The sequence below is a fragment of the Dreissena polymorpha genome, chromosome 1 (genome assembly GCF_020536995.1).
Source record: "Dreissena polymorpha isolate Duluth1 chromosome 1, UMN_Dpol_1.0, whole genome shotgun sequence".
Classification (NCBI taxonomy): domain Eukaryota; kingdom Metazoa; phylum Mollusca; class Bivalvia; order Myida; family Dreissenidae; genus Dreissena; species Dreissena polymorpha.
In genome coordinates this window covers 146300442-146322344 of record NC_068355.1, presented here as the reverse complement: position 1 = coordinate 146322344, position 21903 = coordinate 146300442, and the positions used below count along the sequence as shown (strand labels likewise).

At 36.0% G+C, this 21903-nt stretch overlaps 2 protein-coding genes across 7 annotated transcripts in view; both read left to right on the top strand.

Moving 5' to 3' along the window:
* The first annotated feature begins 558 nt into the window (after positions 1-558).
* LOC127854551 (developmentally-regulated GTP-binding protein 1) lies at positions 559-14207 on the top strand. Of its 2 annotated transcripts, XM_052389618.1 has the most exons (10): positions 559-714; positions 1033-1201; positions 6355-6485; positions 7011-7080; positions 7361-7530; positions 10770-10955; positions 11162-11274; positions 11813-11935; positions 13119-13214; positions 13950-14207. In XM_052389618.1, the coding sequence occupies exons 1-10, from the start codon at positions 676-678 to the stop codon at positions 13954-13956; spliced, it is 1104 nt and encodes a 367-aa protein (XP_052245578.1). In that variant the 5' UTR covers positions 559-675; the 3' UTR covers positions 13957-14207. The 2 variants fall into 2 exon arrangements, with proteins under 2 accessions (XP_052245578.1, XP_052245584.1); XM_052389624.1 differs by lacking the exon at positions 13950-14207 and having other exon boundaries at positions 13119-13218.
* A 4117-nt stretch (positions 14208-18324) lies between these two features.
* Positions 18325-21903, top strand: part of LOC127854431 (histone-lysine N-methyltransferase PRDM9-like) — a 40211-nt gene continuing 36632 nt past the window's right edge. For 2 of the 5 annotated variants that reach the window (XR_008037060.1, XM_052389469.1), the window contains exon 1: positions 18598-18652. Coding sequence is in view for 1 of the 5 variants with exons in the window: in XM_052389469.1 (XP_052245429.1) it covers positions 18633-18652 (20 nt within the window). In the remaining 4 variants the exon portion in view is untranslated. Of the gene's footprint in view, positions 18384-18591; positions 18709-21903 lie in introns of those variants that run through there. The other 3 variants (XM_052389481.1, XM_052389471.1, XM_052389489.1) reach the window with 3 other exon arrangements.

Genomic DNA, 21903 nt, shown 5'->3' with positions numbered 1-21903 from the left:
TGAAGATATGGCTGTTCAAAGCGATGCACCCCGTTTTGGGCTGATTTTGAGATGCATACCTTGTTATATATATATTTGATAGTGAAATATTTTTTTTTCAGAAAAGTTAATTTTTCGTTATAATATGATTATTTATCATTCAAAATGATGTTTTCACTAATTAATATCATAGCCACACGCTAACCACCTGTGGAATTCTCTACCTCTCCACATGAGGCAGCCGCAGCAGAATTTTTCAAAAGCTTTACAAATATGCTGACATTTTCCACCTTATCCACAAATGTGGACACTTACAATGTACAGAATTTTACATTAACACCTAACTGAGAACCTTTGTACAGTTTTCACCCCTTAACCGGTACAAAATCTTTTATTTAGAAGAAGTGCGGAATCAGAGGAGAAAGAAGGGAAATATAAAAGATGATTGAGGAGGAGAAGAAGAAGAAGACGAAATATTCATGTCCTTTAGCGGTTCAAAAATTCAATGGAAATGGTTTCGAATTGTTACAAAGTCACTACGGTTTGTTGAAACGATCTGTTTTCTGGTGAATGCGTAACCTTTTCGTGCTGGTAGTTTGTTATTATATTATTAATAGTTCTCACAGGCACCGTCTGTCACACACTGGACAAGAATAATGCTGTTATTTTTTATATAAAAAACACTAAGGAAACACCATGGGTATTTTGGAAAAGATTGCTGATATTGAGGCCGAGGTAATAAACACATATAGATATAATTAATATATACAATTTTGCGAAGGAAATATCAACGAAAAACTTTTATGTACACAAGTGCATACATTCGGATGTGATATTTTCGGATATTTCAATATGGTGTATAGTGCTATTGTATTAATTTTATTATTGAAGAACAACTGTCATGCATTGTGTGATAATGAAGATTAAAATTAGGTTAACATGTTCTCTAAAACGATTCTTGGTCAGAGATACTCATTTTGTCCACGTTATAATTATTAGCCATGTAATATGTGTCCCTTTTAAAAACATATTTTGAATATTTTAACATTTAAGATGGCCAGAACACAGAAGAACAAGGCCACTATGTATCACTTAGGCCTGCTAAAAGCAAGGCTGGCAAAATTGAAGCGTGAACTGATTGAGCCCAAAGGAGGGGGAGGTGGTGGCGCTGGAGAAGGCTTTGATGTAGCCAAAACAGGAGATGCAAGAATAGGATTCGTTGGTTGGTCATCTATTTTTTCTCAAATCTCATAAAAAGTGTGAGCAAGAAAGCCTGAATGTTGATACTTTTTTTCTTGATATCAAGAAAATATTACTATTCCCAATATAAAATCTAATCAACTTCAAGGCAGTATCAAAATTACCATACATACTTGCAAGCTTTCGTTTTTATCCCTTTTATCGTAGAAGTACCTGTTTCCAAACCTCACCTATTTTCGAACCTTTCAGTTATTTACATTTTATTGGCATGTAGAGATGTGAACTACATCATGGTTTTATGTGTACTGGTGCTGGTGTTTTTTATCACTCATGCATAGCTTTCAAACAAAGAAAAGATGTCATAGACCAGGGCTTTCCACAGGATTTTTGTCAGGCACCCTGAGGCTGATAGGGGTGGTTCGGGAGGGGTGTCCCCTCCCGATGTTGATTAAAAAAATAATTAACGTTTAATTGACGTTCTGTGGTGCATTATAACTCAAAGAAAAACAGCTCAAAAGACGTAATTTGGTGCACTATGACTCTTCAAGAAAATCCCCCAGTCATTTAAAAATATATATATTGTTTAATTTATTTAAAACTTTCCTGCATAGATAGTAAAATCACGACTCGAACAATTCCTCCTATACATCTGTTTTAACCCGACTCTATTACTGTATACTTACTACTTTTCAAGTTTCTATTTATTACCCGATAATCCGGTTTATTCCATTTTTATAAATCACTTTCTGGTAAATATTTACGATAAAAGCTCTCAATTATTTCTTTAACACAAACCTTGCCATTTTTCTATAGTCTCAAATAAATTTTTAAGTTACTATTTATAGATTTGATGAAATATTGCCTCTGTACATGCGTCAATCCCCTGACGTGTTGTGTGCTTGTTAAACGCTCAATACACGCACGCTTTCTATGAAAATGACGCGACATTGTACATGCTGCATAATGTTCGCGCTCTTTTTAATTGAGAAAAAGATTCGACACAAAATAAATTGGAACTGCTATTTTGAAGCAAGAATATTTCAACATTGCGGTAACATTAACATTCAGAAGTGTGTTTCGGATTAAAAAACGCGTTTACATCGACTTACGGGAATGGGTTTCGGATTTCAAATTTAATTATTCCCATTTGAGATTTCAACAAATATTAACAGTTGTGTTATGAATTCAACGATAATTTGTTTAAACACTTTACGAGGTGAATAAATGTTTTGCAGAATCATGCATGAAATTCACGTTGTCCACGAGGATTACGGCCGGTTGCCATCATCAGTCTTCTAAGTAACTGGCTAAGATTTATGTGACAATTACATGTACGTCATGAGTCGTCTGCATTATTTAACTGCAGGTATTGCCTGCCTACTGCTGTCGCTCATACAAAGTGTGTGCTCTCATTGGCCAATATTGATTTTCTAATACAGCGACGCTCCGCCTTAAAGGTTAAGTTGGGTAAAGCGACAAAGGATCATAAATCGTATTTCCAAATTTTTGGCGCAGTCAATATCACTTTGAACTTAAGCTGCTATAACTATCAGAATACACTGATCGAAAAATTTCAGGCACCCCGGGGACTCTGATTTTCGAAATTCAAGCGCCCCGCTGAGGGATCATTAAATTGCCTGTGGAAAGCACTGTCATAGACATATAAAATATGCATTTTATATCTTAAAGTCGTAAAAATAAGTGCATTTCTTACTGCATTTTTCATCTATTTATATTATTACCAAAACAAATGTATAAAGAATGATAATTATTTAGTTCTGACCAACTTTCAACTGACCCCATTTGGCCGCTGCAACAAGTCGTCATGTGACATGTTTATTTTTAACTGGGTCAAAGTGACCTATCACCAAAATGTTGGAATAGATTCATGTGTGTCCTCACTGACTTTGTTTTTCATTTTTTTTATAATTTATTAAATTTAATTTATGAAAATAACAATTAAAACACAAGGAATATTCTCCATCACCTCTCATAAAATTATCTTATCTTGTTTAGAAATCAGGGATGCCTGATCAAACTGCCGAAAGTCAAATAATGTTGCAAACAGACAGGAGTCAGGTGAAATTATGCTTGTGTTATTATACTGATAAATAAAATGAAAAAAGAAAAAGACAATTGTTGAATAAAAGTTTGTATTTCGAGTTTTATTGTTACATTTAAGTTTCATACTATTATGAACAAGTCTAGAATAAGTTTTATCAAATTAACAGTAAACAACTGAAAGGTTCGAAAACAGATTCTCATATTTTTGCGGCCACGACAGTTTTACTTGGCAGGGTGATGTTGGCTACTTGTGATTTTAAAATAACAGCAACAGATTTGTCACTTTAATAAAGTTTGCAGATACGTAAGAATAATCTGTTTATCCAAATGAACACACTATTATCTTTTTAAAATATTGCAAGTTTTGTTTGAAACCCATCAAATATTAAGAGGTTTGAAAACTGGTACTTCCACGCTACTACACTCCTCCAAATTTCTGAAGACTCTTCTCAGACACTTGCTATCGGAAATGCTATCTTGCTTTACATAAATCTTTTTTAATTTCATGTCAGATATTGTCCAAAGGTTTGTCACATATTGTTATTATGCCCCCCTTCGAAAAAGAGGGGGTATATTGCTTTGCTCATGTTGGTATGTTGGTCTGTCGGTCGGTCCGTCCACCAGGTGGTTGTCAGATGATAACTCAAGAACACTTGGGCCTAGGATCATGAAACTTCATAGGTACATTGATCATGACTCGCAGATGACCCCTATTGATTTTGAGGTCACTAGGTCAAAGGTCAAGGTGACCCGAAATAGTAAAATGGTTTTTGGATGATAACTCAAGAATGCATACGCGGCCAACAGGGCGAACTCTGAACAATATAACTGAAGCAACTGGTCTGTAATCCTAAATCTATAATTATCAGTCCAATGAAACATCATCCTTTGAGTAAAATAAAACGGATCAGTAAAAATATTATCAGAATATGAGATTTTTTGTATATTTTGTATATTATGCCCCCCTTCGAAGAAGAGGGGGTATATTGCTTTGCTCATGTCGGTCAGTCTGTCGGTCGGTCTGTCGGTCGGTCTGTCGGTCCGTCCACCAGGTGGTTGTCAGACGGTAACTCAAGAACGCTTGGGCCTAGGATCATGAAACTTCATAGGTACATTGATCATGACTGGCAGATGACCCCTATTGATTTTGAGGTCACTAGGTCAAAGGTCAAGGTCACGGTGACCCGAAATAGTAAAATGATTTCCGGATGATAACTCAAGAACGCCCACTCTCACCCCCACCCCCCATACCCACCCCCCTACCCCCCCCCACCCCCCATTTTTTTAAACATCTAATAAATAAACCCTACCCACATTATACCCCCCTCTCACTCCCCCGACCCCCCCTACCCCCCCCCACCCCCCCATTTTTTTAAACATCTAATAAATTACCACACCCCACATTATACAGCCCTCTCACTCCCCCCTACCCCCAAACGCCCCCACCCCCGCACCCCCCCCATTTTTTTTATACATCTAATAAATTACCACACCCCACATTATTACCCCCTCTCACCCCCCTACCCCCCCCACCCCCCCATTTTTTTAAACATCTTATAAATTACCACACCCCACATTATACCCCCCTCTCACACCCCTACCCCCCCACCCCCCCATCCCCCCCAATTTTTTTTAAACATCTAATAAATTACCACACCCCACATTATAACCCCCCTCTCACTCCCCCCTACCCCCCCCCCAATTTTTTTAAACATCTAATAATTACCACACCCCAAATTATTACCCCTCTCACCCCCTCACCCCCCTAACCCCCCACCCCTCCCCCCCCATTTCTTTTAACATCTTATAAATTACCACACCCCACATTATACCCCCTCTCACCCCCACCCTCCCTACCCCCCCAACCCCCCCCCCTCAATTTTTTTTAAACATCTAATAAATTACCACACCTAACTTATTACCTACCCCTCTCAACCCCCCTACCCACCCCCACCCCCCACCCCCCCCCATTTTTTTTAACATCTTATAAATTACCACATCCCACATTATACCCCCCTCTCACCCCCACCCCCTACCCCCCCCACCCCCCCCTCAATTTTTTTTAAAAACATCTAATAAATTACCCCCCCCCCCCCTACCCCATCCCCCCACCATTTTTTTTAAACATCTAATAAATTACCACACCCCACATTATTACCCCCCTCTCACCCCCACCCCCCTAACCCCCCTACCCCCCCCCCCCCCCAATTTTTTAAACATCTTATAAATTACCACACCCCACATTATACCCCCCCTCTCACCCCCACCCCCCTACCCCCCACCCCCCCCCCTCAATTTTTTTTAAAAACATCTAATAAATTACCACACCTAACATTATTACCCCCTCTCACCCCCACCCCCCCCCAATCTTTTTTAAAACATCTTATAAATTACCACACCCCACATTATACCCCCCCTCTCACCCCCTACCCCCCTACCCCCACCCCCCTAGCCCCCCCCCACCCCCCCCCCCCAATTTTTTTAAACAGCTAATAAATTACCACACACCACATTTTACCCCCCTCTCACTCCCCCCCCCCCCCCGGCCCCCCCCCCAATTTTTTTTTTAAACATCTTATAAATTACCACACCCCACATTATACTCCCCTCTCACTCCCCCCTTGATCATGACAGATGACCCCGATTGATTTTCAGGTCACTAGGTCAAAGGTCAAGGTCACAGTGACTCAAAATAGTACAATGGTTTCCGGATGATAACTTACATTAGGTCAAAGGTCAAGGTCACAGTGACAAAAAACGTATTCACACAATGGCTGCCACTACAACTGACAGCCCATATGGGGGCATGCATGTTTTACAAACAGCTCTTGTTTTTTGTTTGGTTTGTCAAACTGTCTGATACATGTCATAGAGTGTTTTGAAAAATATCATTGTTAAATGGGTTTTTAACAAAATTTGGATGAACAATTGGCTGCCCATGTCTATTGTCCAAGAACCTCTGAATTTAATAATGCAGAATTATAAACATATTATTCCCCATTATTATTATGAACACATTAGTAATGTCAAATATTTATTTGAGAGATATAGTTTGTTCTTTATTTGTTTTAGGATCCAACCGTTTTACTATGTTGTCTTAATTGTTTGAAGGCTTTCCGTCAGTTGGCAAATCCACTCTGCTAAGTAACCTGGCTGGCGTGTACTCAGAGGTTGCTGCCTATGAATTCACCACTCTGACCACCGTACCTGGTGTAATTAGGTACAAAGGTGCAAAAATACAGGTATACTGAATAACCTTCTTCATATATTAGAATCTAGTAGGAACAGAGATTCACGGTGCAATATTTGAAGGTTTTTTCTAATATGCTGATGATGTTCTACATTGTCTTGGGTAAAAGAAAAAATTTGTTCCTGATAAATTGTTTTATGGCAAGGTGTAAATCCAAGATGGCCACCAAAAAGGCCAATCAAAAACCTAGAAAATATAGTTTTTCGCAAATGACACAGCACATATTTTACATACATTATAACCTTGGGTATAATTATGACATTTCAAATGAGATCAGCAATTGATAGCTTTGTAAGATATGCAACAAATATAATCAGGTAAAATAAGTGATTTTTAAACCAGTTTACACTTTAAAAAGAAAATTTTGTACACCAAATCAAATTCTAGAAAACTGTTCCTATTACATTGGGACTTGTTTGTTTTAAAATCATATCCTAAGTTTTAAAATCATATCCTACCAGTTACTTGCTGTCATTAGGAGTACTATTATCAACACATACATTTGGATCTGTTTCAGTTGTTAGATCTGCCAGGCATTATTGAAGGAGCCAAAGATGGCAAAGGCCGAGGGAAACAGGTCATAGCAGGTCTGGTGTTACGCAACAAAAACATAGCATTAGTCATCCAGTTGTTCATAGTTTTGTGTGTAAACTGACAGAAAAACCACTCATTGTGTTGATGCCATAATATCTACGTATTCAATTCAATGAACTGCATACTAAATTTTTTTCCTGTAATGGACTGATGCATATTTATTTCATAACCTATGATATACACACTGAGAGAGTAAATTATTTCATCAGTACATATAAATTATAAATACATAAATCATGCATTTATTAAATACAGGTTATGTTGTGTTTTCAGTGGCAAGAACATGCAACATTATATTTATTGTTCTTGATGTGTTGAAACCTTTACAACACAAGCGGCTTATTGAGCATGAGCTAGAAGGGTTTGGTATCCGACTGAACAGGGATCCACCAAACATTGTCTTTAAAAGGAAAGATAAAGGCGGCCTTAATCTGACAGCAACAGTAAGTAAAAAACAAATCTTTTGCTGATAAAACTAATTAATGTACATATGAAAAATAAGTTTCTTTACCTTTTGAAGCTTCACTGTAGTAAAAATATTACGAGGAATGCTTATATCAAGTATAAAATTCATTACTCATGGTAAGAGTACGGATGGCGGAGTGGTCTAAGTGATAGACTTTTACACCAGGGGTCAGTGGTTCGAGCCCAGTTGTGTGTTACTTTTTTTCTGTCTTTAATTTTATTCTTGTTTTTTTACTGGAGCTTTTTAGATCCAATGTTTACATTTATCAATAAAAAGCATTTAATGACAAACTTCAATACATGCCAAAATCTGTGAAAAGGTCCCTTTAAATGAATGTTAGGATCACTGAACAATTTACCATATTGATGAATTGAATCATTTGTGTTAAGACTCATTTATTGGATACTGCTGTTACACCATTACGTGGGGATATTGTGGTTATCTCCGCTGTCTGTCTGTCCGTCCGTCCTGGCCACTATCTCCTCCTACACTATAAGCACTAGAACCTTGAAACTTACACACATGGAAGCTATGAGCATATGTGCGACCCTGCACTATTTGGAATTTTGATCTTACCCCTGGGTCAAAAGTTATGGGGTTTGGGGTGGGGCCGGGTCAGAGGTTTTCACTAATTTTTTTATGTTATTTTACATTAACTTCTTCATTTCTACACCGATTTACTTCAAATTGATACTGAACATCTCTTATGACAAGGAAGTCAATCTCAACTATACATGGCCCCATTACCAACCCTGGGGCGCCCCGCCCACATAGACCACGCCCATCAAAAATTGTGTTTTACTATAATTTCTTCTTTTCTACACAGATTCACTTCAAATTGATACTGAACCTCTCTTATGACAATACAGTCAATCTCAACTATGCATGGCCCCATTACCAACCCTGGGGCACCCCACCCACATAGACCAAACCCACCCAAAATTGCCCTTTACTATAATTTCTTCATTTCTACACCGATTCACTTCAAATTTATACTGAACTTCTCTTATGACAATACGGTCAATCTCAACTATGCATGGCCCCATTACCAACCCTGGGGCACCCCACCCACATAGGCCACATCCACCCGAAATTGCCTTTTACTATAACTTCTTCATTTCTACACCGATTCACTTCTTATTGATACTGAACTTCTCTTATGACAATACGGTCAATCTCAACTATGCATGGCCCCATTACCAACCCTGGGGCGCCCTGCCCACATAGGCCACACCCACCCAAAATTGCCTTTTACTATAACCAAGTCATTTCTACACCAATTCACTTGTAATTGATACTGAACTTCTCTTACATGTATGACAATACGGTCAATCTCAACTATGCATGGCCCCATTACCAACCCTGGGGCGCACCGCTCACATAGGCCATACCCACCCAAAATTGCCTTTTACTATAATTTCTTCATTTCTACACCGATTCATTTCTAATTGATACTGAATTTCTTTATGACAATACGTTCAATCTCAACTATGCATGTCCCCATTACCAACCCTTGGGCGCCCCGCCCACATAGGCCACAAACACCCAAATTGCCTTTTACTATAACTTCTTCATTTCTACACCGATTCACTTCTAATTGATACTGCACTTCTCTTATGACAATACGGTCAATCTCAACTATGCATGGCCCCATTACCAACCCTTGGGCGCCCCTGGTTCAAACATGCGGCGTGGGGATACGTGTCGGCCTCTGCTGCGCCATTTCTAGTTATTATTGTTATGCCCCGGCCCCGGATTGAATGATCGAGGGTATATAGTTTTTGGCTAGTCTGTCTGTCATTTTATGTGTCTGTCCCAAATTTTAACCTAGGTCATAACTTTTGCAATATTGAAGATAGCAACTTGATATTTGGCATGCATGTGTACCTCATGGAGCTGCACATTTTGAGTGGTGAAAGGTCAAGGTCATCCTTCAAGGTCAAATATATTGCTTCAAAGCGCAGTTTGGGGCATTGTGTTTTACAATACAGCTCTAGTTTTAATAACAATTTGTGGTCATTTCATTCTTATAATTATGAATAAATATATATGTTAATGCAATATTATAAAAATGCATCAATATGATCACTTCTTTTGTCGTTTGTATTCAAGGGATTTGTTATCCAATGAGCAACATTTCAATTAAGCATTTGAACATTGGTATTAAATAAACATGATGCATACGGAGGGGTGAATGGAATTTTCATTGCTGTGTCTATTACACACTTGATTCACATTTAATGCCTTACAAGCCAGGAGGAGTCTGAATACATTTGTGTGTGTTTTTATTCATTATTTTGTTGATTTTAAGGAAATTTAAATTGCGTAAAATAAATTAAAAATGCAAAACGCCTTTCAAATTTTGTTTTGTATCTTTGGTAACATTGAGGTATCAATCACATATTTTTGTTATAAATTATTTTGTTTTACTAGAAAGGGTGCTTAAAGTATACTTGCATGCACAGTATCTAATCATCCAAATGGAAAGCTTGTGCATATTGATTGCTCTGCAAAATTTGTGATGCATGAAATATTGTAATCTTATTCTCTTTGCATACAAGTTTGATAGCGCATTTAGAGAAAATAAGGTTGCTTAAGAAGTCATTTTAACAACATTTCTATTTTCATTATTGGTATGACACAGATAATTGTGTCGCAATAAAAGCCTTCACCATCACTAAATTCGGATCAAACTGAACGACTTTAAGAGAATCTGATTAGATTACAAATTGTCTTTGTGTACGAAAAACAATGCCAAGAATAAAAAAAAAAATTCTCCACTTCAAGGTTCTTTCCCATCACTTTATAAAAAAATGTTTCCCACAAATAATAATGGTCTTTACAATGAATTCGTTATAATACCATATTATATATTGAGTTCCTTATACAGTTGGAATTTAACAAGGTAACTAAGTTTAACAATTTCCAAGAAAAAGCGCTGTTTTTTATGTTATTTTATTTCTAAAAACACCAAGTTTCACAATGTTGTAATGTCAGTTAAAGCTCCTTTGCATTGTTTCTGATCTATACCATGGACCATGATCCTGATTGAAATTATCATCGTAACCAAGTAATTTTTATATAAGCTATATGGCAAGGGAGTTGGAAGGCTACCGTTTAAAACAATATCCAGATTTTTAGATAATTTAAAACGATGCATTCGATTGGCAATGTGTTACTATTGATAACCCTTGACTCCTTCCCCTTTCCCATAAGGTGAGTCAGTCCGAGCTGGACCAGGATCTGGTGAAGACCATCCTGGCGGAGTACAAGATCCACAATGCTGACATCACACTACGCGGGGACTACACCACCGAGGACCTGATTGACGTCATAGAGGGCAACCGCATCTACATCCCTGCTATCTATGTCCTCAACAAAATAGACCAAATCTCAGTAGAGGTAGTAATATTGTCTAGGTTTCTTTGTTTCAACCTTTTCTGCCATTGCATAGTTTTTTTTTAATTCAACTGCTCCATCAGTTTCATCTTATAACTTACATGTACTTGTAACTTGCGTGTGAACAACTTCATTCTCATTATTTCCGTTTAAATTGAAAGTTTTTGTATTAATTGGGCAAGGAACAATAATTATTATTTTGCTTGTAGGAGTTGGACATCATTTACAAGATACCTCACTGTGTGCCGATCTCGGCTCACCACAAGTGGAACTTTGATGATCTGCTGGAAATGATGTGGGACTACCTGAGGCTGGTCAGAATGTGAGTAGTCTTCGATTGCAGTTATGTGTGGAGAGCTTGAAAAGGAAACGAATAGTCGTTGATGTCAAAAGCTTAATATTTATATTATGTGACAAGTCATGGATAGTTTGTCATGTGCCAGAATCTAAATAAGATATAAATAGTCTTTGATAGCAATCATTTGTCGGACACTTGAAAATGACATCAGTCGGTCTTTGATGGCATTTTACATGTTTTATGCTTCTTAAAGTCTTATGAGTCATTAACAGCCAATTGTTTTTCAGAATCTTGATAAGAGTAGTATGGTAGTTGTTGATAGCAGGTAATTGTTGATAGCAGGATGGCTTAAGCTATGCTCCCTCCCAATTTTAATTAGCTCATCATGCATCACAATTTACAGGTTCAGTAAAGAGTTTGATTCTTGATAAAATGAAAGTAGTCTTTTCTAGAAGTTTTGTATCATTAGTTTGATATATAATTAGCAGTCTTTCTTAGTCAGGCATGATAGCGTGTATTTATTACATGTACCTATGGTTTGCAGTTAGTTTTATTTTCACAGCTACACCAAACCTAAAGGACAGCTCCCTGATTATACATCACCAATTGTGCTTAAGAATGGAAAGAGTTCTATAGAAGATTTCTGCGACAAAGTTCACAAGTCTATCATCAAAGAATTCAAACAGTAAGGAAACCAACTACAGTAAAACAAACGATGGCTCGAACTCGCTAGGACCGACAACAAAAGTTGGAACCAACCGGAATTTGAGCAAACCGATTTTTTAATTCGCTTTTGTTTATGAATATGAATCTGCATAATTAGCATCTCCAGTTGAAGAGTATTCATACTTCCGTACTACTTTCTGATATTTAATGAATAAGAACCAAATATTTACTTCATACTTTTATAAAGCAATACATTTACTTGGTTTCACATACAATCAAACAAATATCATGTTATAAATTATATCAGCGCATTTTACTAAGCACATTTACAGAAACATGTAAGAAATATCATGGTATAAATTATATCAGCGCATTTTACTAAGCACATTTACAGAAACATGTAAGAAACCTCACTTAAAAACTTAACATGCATTTTTTACTCAAATCAATTTAGGATTGAGTTGATGACATGTCTGCAAATGGTGTGACATCAAAGATGGTGTGTCTTTAATCAAGCACTTCTTATCAATTATCAACCCTGGCTGTATGGGTCCAGTTGCCAGTTCGAGCCATATGAACAAAAGAGCGTGTGAAAATTGTGACGGGGACTTTAAAAACAGTTTTAGCCATCTGATAATTCAACCCTCGCGATTTCGAGCCATCGGACATAAATTTAAATGAATATTTAGCAATATAAAATTTGTGTTTTGAGGAGAGTTTGAATCAACCAGAAATTCGAGCCAAGCAGGTTTCGACCAATTTTGTTTCTACTGTATTATCATAAATTGGTCTTTACATGATAACAGCTGTTAAATATAATTTGATATGTTAACATAATTACCACCGTGCTTACAACACAGCGTACCTGTTCAAAAAATATAAGCATTGAATAATATGAACCTTTTGGTTGTATTTAATTTGTGTCTGTTGTTTGAGTCTTATTTGAAATAAACTATTCTTTTTGTATATACAGGTATCAGCTATATTGATGAATAAGACAACTGTTAAACATGAACATATTTGAAAAACATCGTAACTAAAGCAGGGATGGATGTTAATCAAAGCTGCATTCTCCATGAACAAGATAATTATAGTTTTTGTGTTAATAAGTATATAAAGTCAATAGTTGATTTCAGCTTACTTCACCGACTCTGCTTAGCTATGAAGCACTATGTAAGCCAATTTTCCTAATCTTTTTCTAGCGCTCTTGTATGGGGATCCTCTGTTAAGCATCAACCTCAGAAGGTGGGCAAAGACCACATTCTCAATGACGAGGATGTTGTCCAGATTGTGAAAAAGTAAGCACTTTTCTATCTCTTTTTGTTAAACCTATTTATTAAAACTCAAACATATCATGCCTATTACTTGTTGCTTAGTGAGAGAGATCTGTGTTAGATGAAAGGACTATTACATGAATGTGGGATCTGTTCAGGGTTAGATGAAAGGATTATTATATTAATGTGGGATCTGTTCAGTGTTAGATGAAAGGACTATTATATGAATGTGGGATCTGTTCAGTGTTAGATGAAAGGACTATGATATGAATGTGGGATCTGTTCAGTGTTAGATGAAAGGACTATTATATGAATGTGGGATCTGTTCAGTTGTTTTGCAAGCAGATTGTAAGAAGTTGTATTTCATGAGTCTGAAAGGTGATTGGTATGCAATGTCACACAATCAATCAGTGTGACATAAACCATTGAAACACCATACATTTTGGGTAAATATAATTTGTTTATGATGTACCTTCTTGTTATGAAAAATTGCATTTTCATTCTCAAGATTAGATTATCCATGTAATAAATTGTGAGGTCGGCTCCCCTAGTAGGGGTAAAACATGACATATAACAAGGGTTTACAATATATATAACTCTGTTGTGACTTGGCCCAGTTGTATTTGTTTTCAGTATAATAACCATTTAAAAAGGTGAATTTACAGTATTTTCTTTTCTCAATTTTAGTAAAAATATGACAAACATGTGAATAGGTGAGGTACAAACTGTGTGTGATATTTTAAGATTATTTTGTTTTAGGATATGAAGAGGAGTATCAACTTTCAGAATATGGTCCTGGGACTCTATAGTACTTCACAAGACTACACATCTTTTCGTGCATTCATGCAGATAAACTATACAGTTATATACACGAGGAGAATGTTTTAACCTTCTTGACAACTGATATTTATTTGGTTGCATGTATATGCAGTTTAGTTAAGGTTTGTTGATATTGCACACCTGTACATCATTAATTTGTTCATAAATATTCTCTAACTATTAAATGATTAAAAAGAATATTTGATTTGATATTGTATGATTTCATGATACAAAATTAGCTATCCTCCTTCCCAACTAACAAATTCAACGGAATAGAACTAAGTTGCAGTGGATGATTTTGGATATTTAAAAAGATGAAGCTATCTCTGTCTTAACTCGAGGATTCAGATGAGACATTTAAATGAAAAAGACCAGGCGAATATCAAGAGTACATGAATAAAAAGTATGCGTTTTATTTGCGTTAATCATGTAAGGTGAAAATGAAATGTTTGCAGCAATTAAGTGTTGATGACATTGTCTTCCTCATTGAAATTTTTACCCTGTTTGACTTAGTTGTAGTATTTTCAGATTGAAACCAGTTTAATTTTTACGATTTCCTGAAGGGAAAGAGCCTTAAATTGGCTGCTTTGTCTGTAGCTCGATAATAACATCGAAGCACAGGCTTGTCTTTATGAATGTATATGAAATGCCGAAGGAATTTTTTCAAATAGATTATTTGCAATGTAAAAATTGTTTCCTACTTTTGCCTAGCCCCAATTATATCCCCAAGGTGGATTAATTGTTGCTTGTTAATATTTTGATATCAAGTAATGCTGATGTCAATGGTTTTATCGACCGTAATTTTACTTGGAATTAACACATGATGCACAACGCTTTCAATGCATGGGCTTAACAAAGATAATTTGCTTGAAAAACTCGGATAATTTTAATAAAGTTTGATTTATATGTACAGTACATGTATACACCTCTTTCCGGTATTCCTGTACATTGAGATGGCGTCAAGCGCTATAAACGTTTGATTTTACCTGACCGAAGTATAGCTGCAGATACTTTATGACTACCTTAGCTACATCAATTCTTTCGTTCAGTATCATTCACGATTAAATGGACATTTTTTAGACTTAAAAACGTAACTTAAAATGTAAAATCTACGTTCATTCACAAATAAGCTTGACCAAGTTTCATGAAGATTGGACTATACATGTGACCTCTAGAGTGTATACAAGCTTTTTTTCTTTATTTTGACCTATTGACGAACGACGAACAAAGGTGATCACGAAAGCTCACCAGCAGCACGCTGTGTTCAGGTGAGCTGAAACATATTTCTGAATATCTATGTAAATCAAATACTTTTTATTTGTAATGTTTGTGTAAATGCAATATAAAAAAGTATACTTAAGCTTATACACTACCGAACGTTTGCAAGTTTAAACTTTTAACATTGAATAATTTAATTTGACAACATAAAAATTTAACAGTTTTTATGCAAACGTGCAAGTTGCGTGCATTTAAATAAAATCCGAACAAGGCCGGTGATCCCATGTTTTTATTTCATTTTTAAAAAACTTGTAATTTTTAATCATGTGCAGGCATCATGATCATAATCGTCATCAATAACATCAGCAGCAGCACGCATCATCATCAAGTCTTAACGAAGAATTTTATTTTATTATTATTTTATAAGCACGGAAGGATACGGAAGTCATTGAGAGATCAAACAAGATCAAGATTCGGGACGATCAGTGGATTTTTTAGCGTCGACTGTCTTCCCAAGACCGTCATCCAGGTGACAACACAGCACCAATGCGGACGAACCCGGCATCAACACGCAACCAACACAACGCTCATATCATGTTGTATATTTCAGTTTGTTCCAGTTCTTCAAGTTACTAGAGTTTTTATTGCGTCCGAATTGTATGTAAAATGAAATCATTTTGTACAGATCAAAATATATATGCACATTCAAAGTTGCATACGTAATATAATAAGCATGCCGTTTATTTAAGTTTAAGCACCGATATGTTCTGTCTATATGCACAAATAGTATTCATTATTAATTTAAAACATAATCTTTTCTAAACATAGATATTCATGTTTGCTATGACGACATTTTAAAATTGTTTCTTTTTAACGCATTCAAAAGGAAAAAAAAAATTATTGTCAATATGTTTGCAAATTTATTTAACACATATTCCTTCCAAACATAGAGCATACTTTTATTTAATACACGTTTTTTCTTCAATTTATGTCGATGTATTAATCACGATAAGCATGTACTGTTAAATCGTCAATAACATTATTTTTCTATTATATTATGCTCTTATCTTTGTATATTTATCTTTGTTAACAAAGGAAAATATGTGAGCGCGAATTTCGCGAATAGTTAAAACTACTTTTTCGTGTTGAGTCGGCAACTTAATTGACTCTTCGGTAAACATTCACCCAACAATAAAATAAATTGAAATTTAATACAGATTTATGTGAATGAAACGGAGATTTCACCCGCATTTTATGACTACCGTGTGGCTCTTAAGGCCCATATATCAATGTTTGGCATGTTCGCAGCAGACATTACCAGGGTAGTCTGAACAGTTTTATTGATACTGCATAATGGCTGGCGGTGTCTGTTTCTCGAAAGCAATACATAATTATGATCGTGATGATAGATATTTTATTACTGGTATGTAGATATAAAAAAATAAACAAACTATTTTGTGGTTTTCTATAACCAAGCTTTATTTGTTTTACATTGTATAATAATTAAAGCAAAATTATGATTCAATTCAAAGGCACATTTAAATAACGCTACATGTATGTAAATGGGTAAAATATAAAAGCAAGGTGCACGAATAAATTGTAACGTGTAGTTACTGGTGACAGAAAAAAACGTTCGATTGGCCAATATTTATTAAATATGTTTGCACTTGAAATTAAAATAACACTAATATGCACATGGTAATCAAATATTTGTAAAATCGATTCAGAAAATAATTTCGGTATCACCACTTGGCCGATAAATAAATCTAAAGCAATCATTTCTTGTATAATTAATAATATATCTGATTATACTAATTTACTACACACATTAACGGATATGAATGCAAAATGTATATACCCAAATAGCTTTGTATATGTGATACGTGTTTTAAATTGCTAGCCCTCTAATGTATAACTAAATCCATGTTTCTAGTCATGCGCCTTTTCACATTAATTTGTTACAAATGAGCGCTTATAACGGTTGTTATTTTTACATTATCTTAATTCAATAAGATTCCCAAATACTGTTTGAGTCATTCTTAATACAAGAAACCGGACGATACTGATAGGATTAATATATTTCTTCCTTTGGAATAATAGTCCAAAACATCATAAAGATATTACATTCATTAAAATATTTCCACAGGCTATACGCTTTTTATGTGTCAAAATATCGTATTTTTCTGGGTTATCTGTGAAACAAAAAAAAGTATATTGTATATAGTTATATATAACATAACAATTCTAGTGTTATATATTTCTTGTCAAATAATATTTTTCAAACAATAAAAAGCTATATGCATATATTTAAGGTTATACATAAATTTAACATGACTGAATTTAAAAAACATTCAATACGCAAATCACGCGAAATAAAGTCTGTACTAGTCGGAAGATATAGACCATATGAATTTATATAATAATTATACAAAAACAAGATTCACTGATTCAATCTCGGTATGGATTTATCTTTCGGAATTGGTGGTGTTTAGCCTCAAAGCGGTGTTCTGACCGGTCCTTCACATTGTTTACACACCGGTCTTTCTGTGACAATAACGTAGTGACGTCACCATCTATGTATATAATGCGGTCCTTCAGGTCATAATACACCAAATAGTTTCCCTATATAATTCAATGTAAAAGCGACAACTTTGAGCGAAAATAAATGCAACATTTTGCACATAGAGACCCCCATAACCATACCTTTTCTTAAAGGCCATTCTAAGCGGAATCGATTTATGCAATAAAAAAGATATGTCATGTACAATGCAAGAAAGAACTTGACACAAATCAAAATCGACTGTTTTTGCAACTTTTTTTTCGGCCGTTTCTTAGTGGAATGTAACCTTTTCTAGTGCAATGGTTTACTATAGTCTTCAAGTGTATCATATTTCAGGGATTCAGTAGTGAACACCTATTCATGCCCTACCATTATCTCCGCAAGATAACACCTGAATAATGGTAAAAAGTGTAAAACATGCCTTCCTGTCAACTATGATATTTTTTTAGAGAGTACAGCCCTACATGAAGCGTAATGAAGCGATCATTTAGTGTATTGTAACCTTCATATTCGCGGATCACTCTGGATCAGCTGACGATTTATTTCAGAAATCCGAGATAGCCGATGTATCACGATTGATTCGCGGATATGAATTGGTAGTTACTGATATTAAAATGCCAATGAAAAACGCTTTAAAATACCTCCGATCTGAACATTACACATGCACGGAATGTATTTTTGTTCATAGAACGATTTTCATATAAAAAATAAAGGAAAACAACATTTAAAAGCCATTATGTGTTCATATCCGCACTTTTCAGTCATATCCACGGATATGAGTCATATACGCACTTTAGTCGTACCCCTCCCGGTTAAATCTCAACAAACACGAAAAAGTGTTGCAAATGAACAATACATTGATGAGGTTGATAAATGCTATGACATTGGATCAATATTCGCCGTTAGATTTTCTAAAAACGAGTATTTGCATTAAAGTACATGTATATTTCTATTATGTGAAATTATTAAGAATATTTACATTCTTACTTGAGGTCGATTTACATCGGGGTAGCTTACGTCTAATTATTTGGACTATTACATTCTAGGTCAAACGCATATAACAATATCACAATAGTCTACATAAAAACATAGTTACACCACAGTTATTATGACAGCTGTAATTATCAAATAATATATAAATATTTAAATAAATTCAAATCTATATTTAGTATAACAGTTATAAAAATTAGTTATCAATTGAAATCCCTCCATTGTCAACAGAGCTAATGTTATCCCTGGTATAAGCGACCATGATGCAGTCCTGGTCAACACAAATACATCTGCCCGCATGAGACCTCAAAAACCTAGAAAAATACATCTCTTTAAAAAAGCAAACTGGGAGAACTTTAAGGCTCACATTAATGAACTGCATAAATCTCTTACCAGGTCAAACAACTATAAGACACAATCTGTAGAAGAACTTTGGCATTCTATTTCCAGTTCCATAGAAGAAGGGGTCAACACTTTTATCCCGTCAAAACAGTCATCCTCCAAAAACAAGCTCCCATGGATACAGGTCACCCTCAAACGTCTTTACAGGAAACGGGATAAATCATACAAAAAATACATGCAACACAAAACTGACAAACACAAAGAACACTACCTTGCTCTCAAACACAAATGCAAAAAAGAAACAAGACAAGCTTACCAAAACGAATTATGGAGGTTTCGGCGAAACACCAGTTCGGCGAATCGATTATAAATAGTAGGTGTTAAACCGTTTTGTATAATTTAATTAGCGATATTGTTTCACACTTATTATAAAGAACGCTTGGCTCAAGTGAGGCTGTCAAATTTCAACACCTGAAAACAGCTCACAATTTGGTATCTAGTGATGAATGTCATATTATGCTGACTACTATAAAAGGTCGACACTTATGTTTTATTCTAGCTATCATGGCGAATGAATACTCTTGTATAAAATGCTTGAAAAATGTGACTCGGCGTATGCACGCCGTAAGTTGTGACGGTTGTGGTCGGTGGCAGCATCGTAAATGCGACACCGGTTTTACATCTTAGCAGTACCGCTTGATGTCAAGCGGACAACTGACCATGGAGTGGTCTTGTGTGTATTGTAATTTGGACAGTGAGGTTCGTCAATTGTCGTCAACAACAGTGTATGACGAAATACCCCCTGATACAAGTATCCCTAATTCTCCAATCCGGGAACTGTCCCAAACATGCACTGTCCAATCTGATGGTGACTTAGACGTAATAGAACCAGAAGAGGATAGGATGGAAGAAGCGTCAAATACCATAGATGACCGGTCGTTCAATATATCGAACCGAAATATTGAGCGACTACATGTGTCGCTTGACGAATCACTACCCGATCGACCACTTGATGATGTCATTCCCAACGCGGTACCAACAACGTACGAAGTAGTGGAAAGTGGCAGTAAGCGTGGTGGTCGACTACTCGTGAGCAGTGACGGCTACACATACAACGCAAGGAAGACACAAAGTGGAAGAACGTACTTGACATGTAGTGTGAGAAATAAACAAGTAACATGCTTCGCTAGTGTAAAACAGTTTGGCGACATGTTTACAGCCAGTCTAAATGGACATACACATCCCGCAGATCCAGGGGCATATAAAATTTCTAAGATCAGAACAACTGATGCCATCCACGACGAAGATTGTTAAAAGCTATGCTCTCATGTATATTGAATTTTCTGTGTTGTATCATTTGCGAATTGATTACCTTAGTACATGATTGCCTTAGTACATGTGTATGTGTAAATGCATATAAATATTGTGTATTCAAAGTGTTTCATGTGTTGTCTTGTCATTGCATATATAATGGTGTATTGTATAAGTAAAAAAGGTTATTATGACTATTTCTTATGTACAATAACTTGCAAGTTAATTTGTGTTAATGAACATGTTGAACAATCGTTAAAGGGTATTTCAATAAAATATTACTCTACACACTGTTTTTCCTTTGTTTTATTCACACGATTAAATACTCATGCATACTGTTTAATTTCTCCTCGTGCGCTGATTTGAGCAATCAACTACAATAGTAAATGATCTGCTAATGGGCAACACAATAGTGTTTGCTAACACTTCGCCGACAATTTGAATGTGATAGCAATGCTGTACATCGATATATGCACACCTATTAAGTAGTTATTTAAAGGCGTAATCAACCATAAATCATTTCGCCGAACCGGTTTAACACCTACTATTTATAATCAATTCGCCAAACTGGTGTTTCGCCGAAACCTCCAGTAACCACCAAAACTACCTTGCAGACATTCTCAACATCAACAGTACACCAGAACATGAACACAGCAATAACAGACCAAACACCAAAAAACTATACTCATTACTCAAACATGCAAAGCAAGACTCCACTGGCATTGACTCACTCAAGAAAAACAATAAACTGCACACATCTGACCAAGACAAAGCCACAGCACGTAATGAACAATTTCAGTCTGTATTCACTTCTAAATCTCCTATCTCGCTCAAATCCCTGGCCGAAATGAAGGTACAGGACAACGCAGATACAGGAAGAGAGACTCCAAATGAAACGTTTAGCCCTCATAACCCCATGCCTGACATTGAACTCTCCATTAATGGTATTGAAAAACTCCTGAAAAATCTCAATCCTCACAAAGCTGCAGGGCCTGACCAAATTAGACCAATAGTCCTTAAAATGCTCAGTAAAGAACTTGCCCCAATCCTGTTAGAGCTATTCAAAAAGTCACTGCAGCATGGCTCCCTCCCTGAATTATGGAAAATGGCAAATGTGGCCCCAGTCTACAAAAAAGGCTCAAGGTCAGACCCAGCCAACTACCGCCCTATCTCTCTAACCTGTATCCTGTGCAAAACCCTGGAACACATAGTCTCATCAAGCATCACTAAGCACTTCACAAAATCTAATCTGTTCTATGAACTGCAGCACGGGTTTCGAGAAAAGAGGTCATGTTAATCCCAACTCCTAATGCTTATTGATGATATTCTTCAGGCTGTAAATCTTAGAAGCCAAGTTGACCTCATACTTCTTGACTTCTCAAAGGCTTTCGATATGGTCAATCACGAAAAACTACTTTATAAGCTGCACTACTACGGAATCAGAGGCCATACTCTTAAGTGGATAAAAAGTTT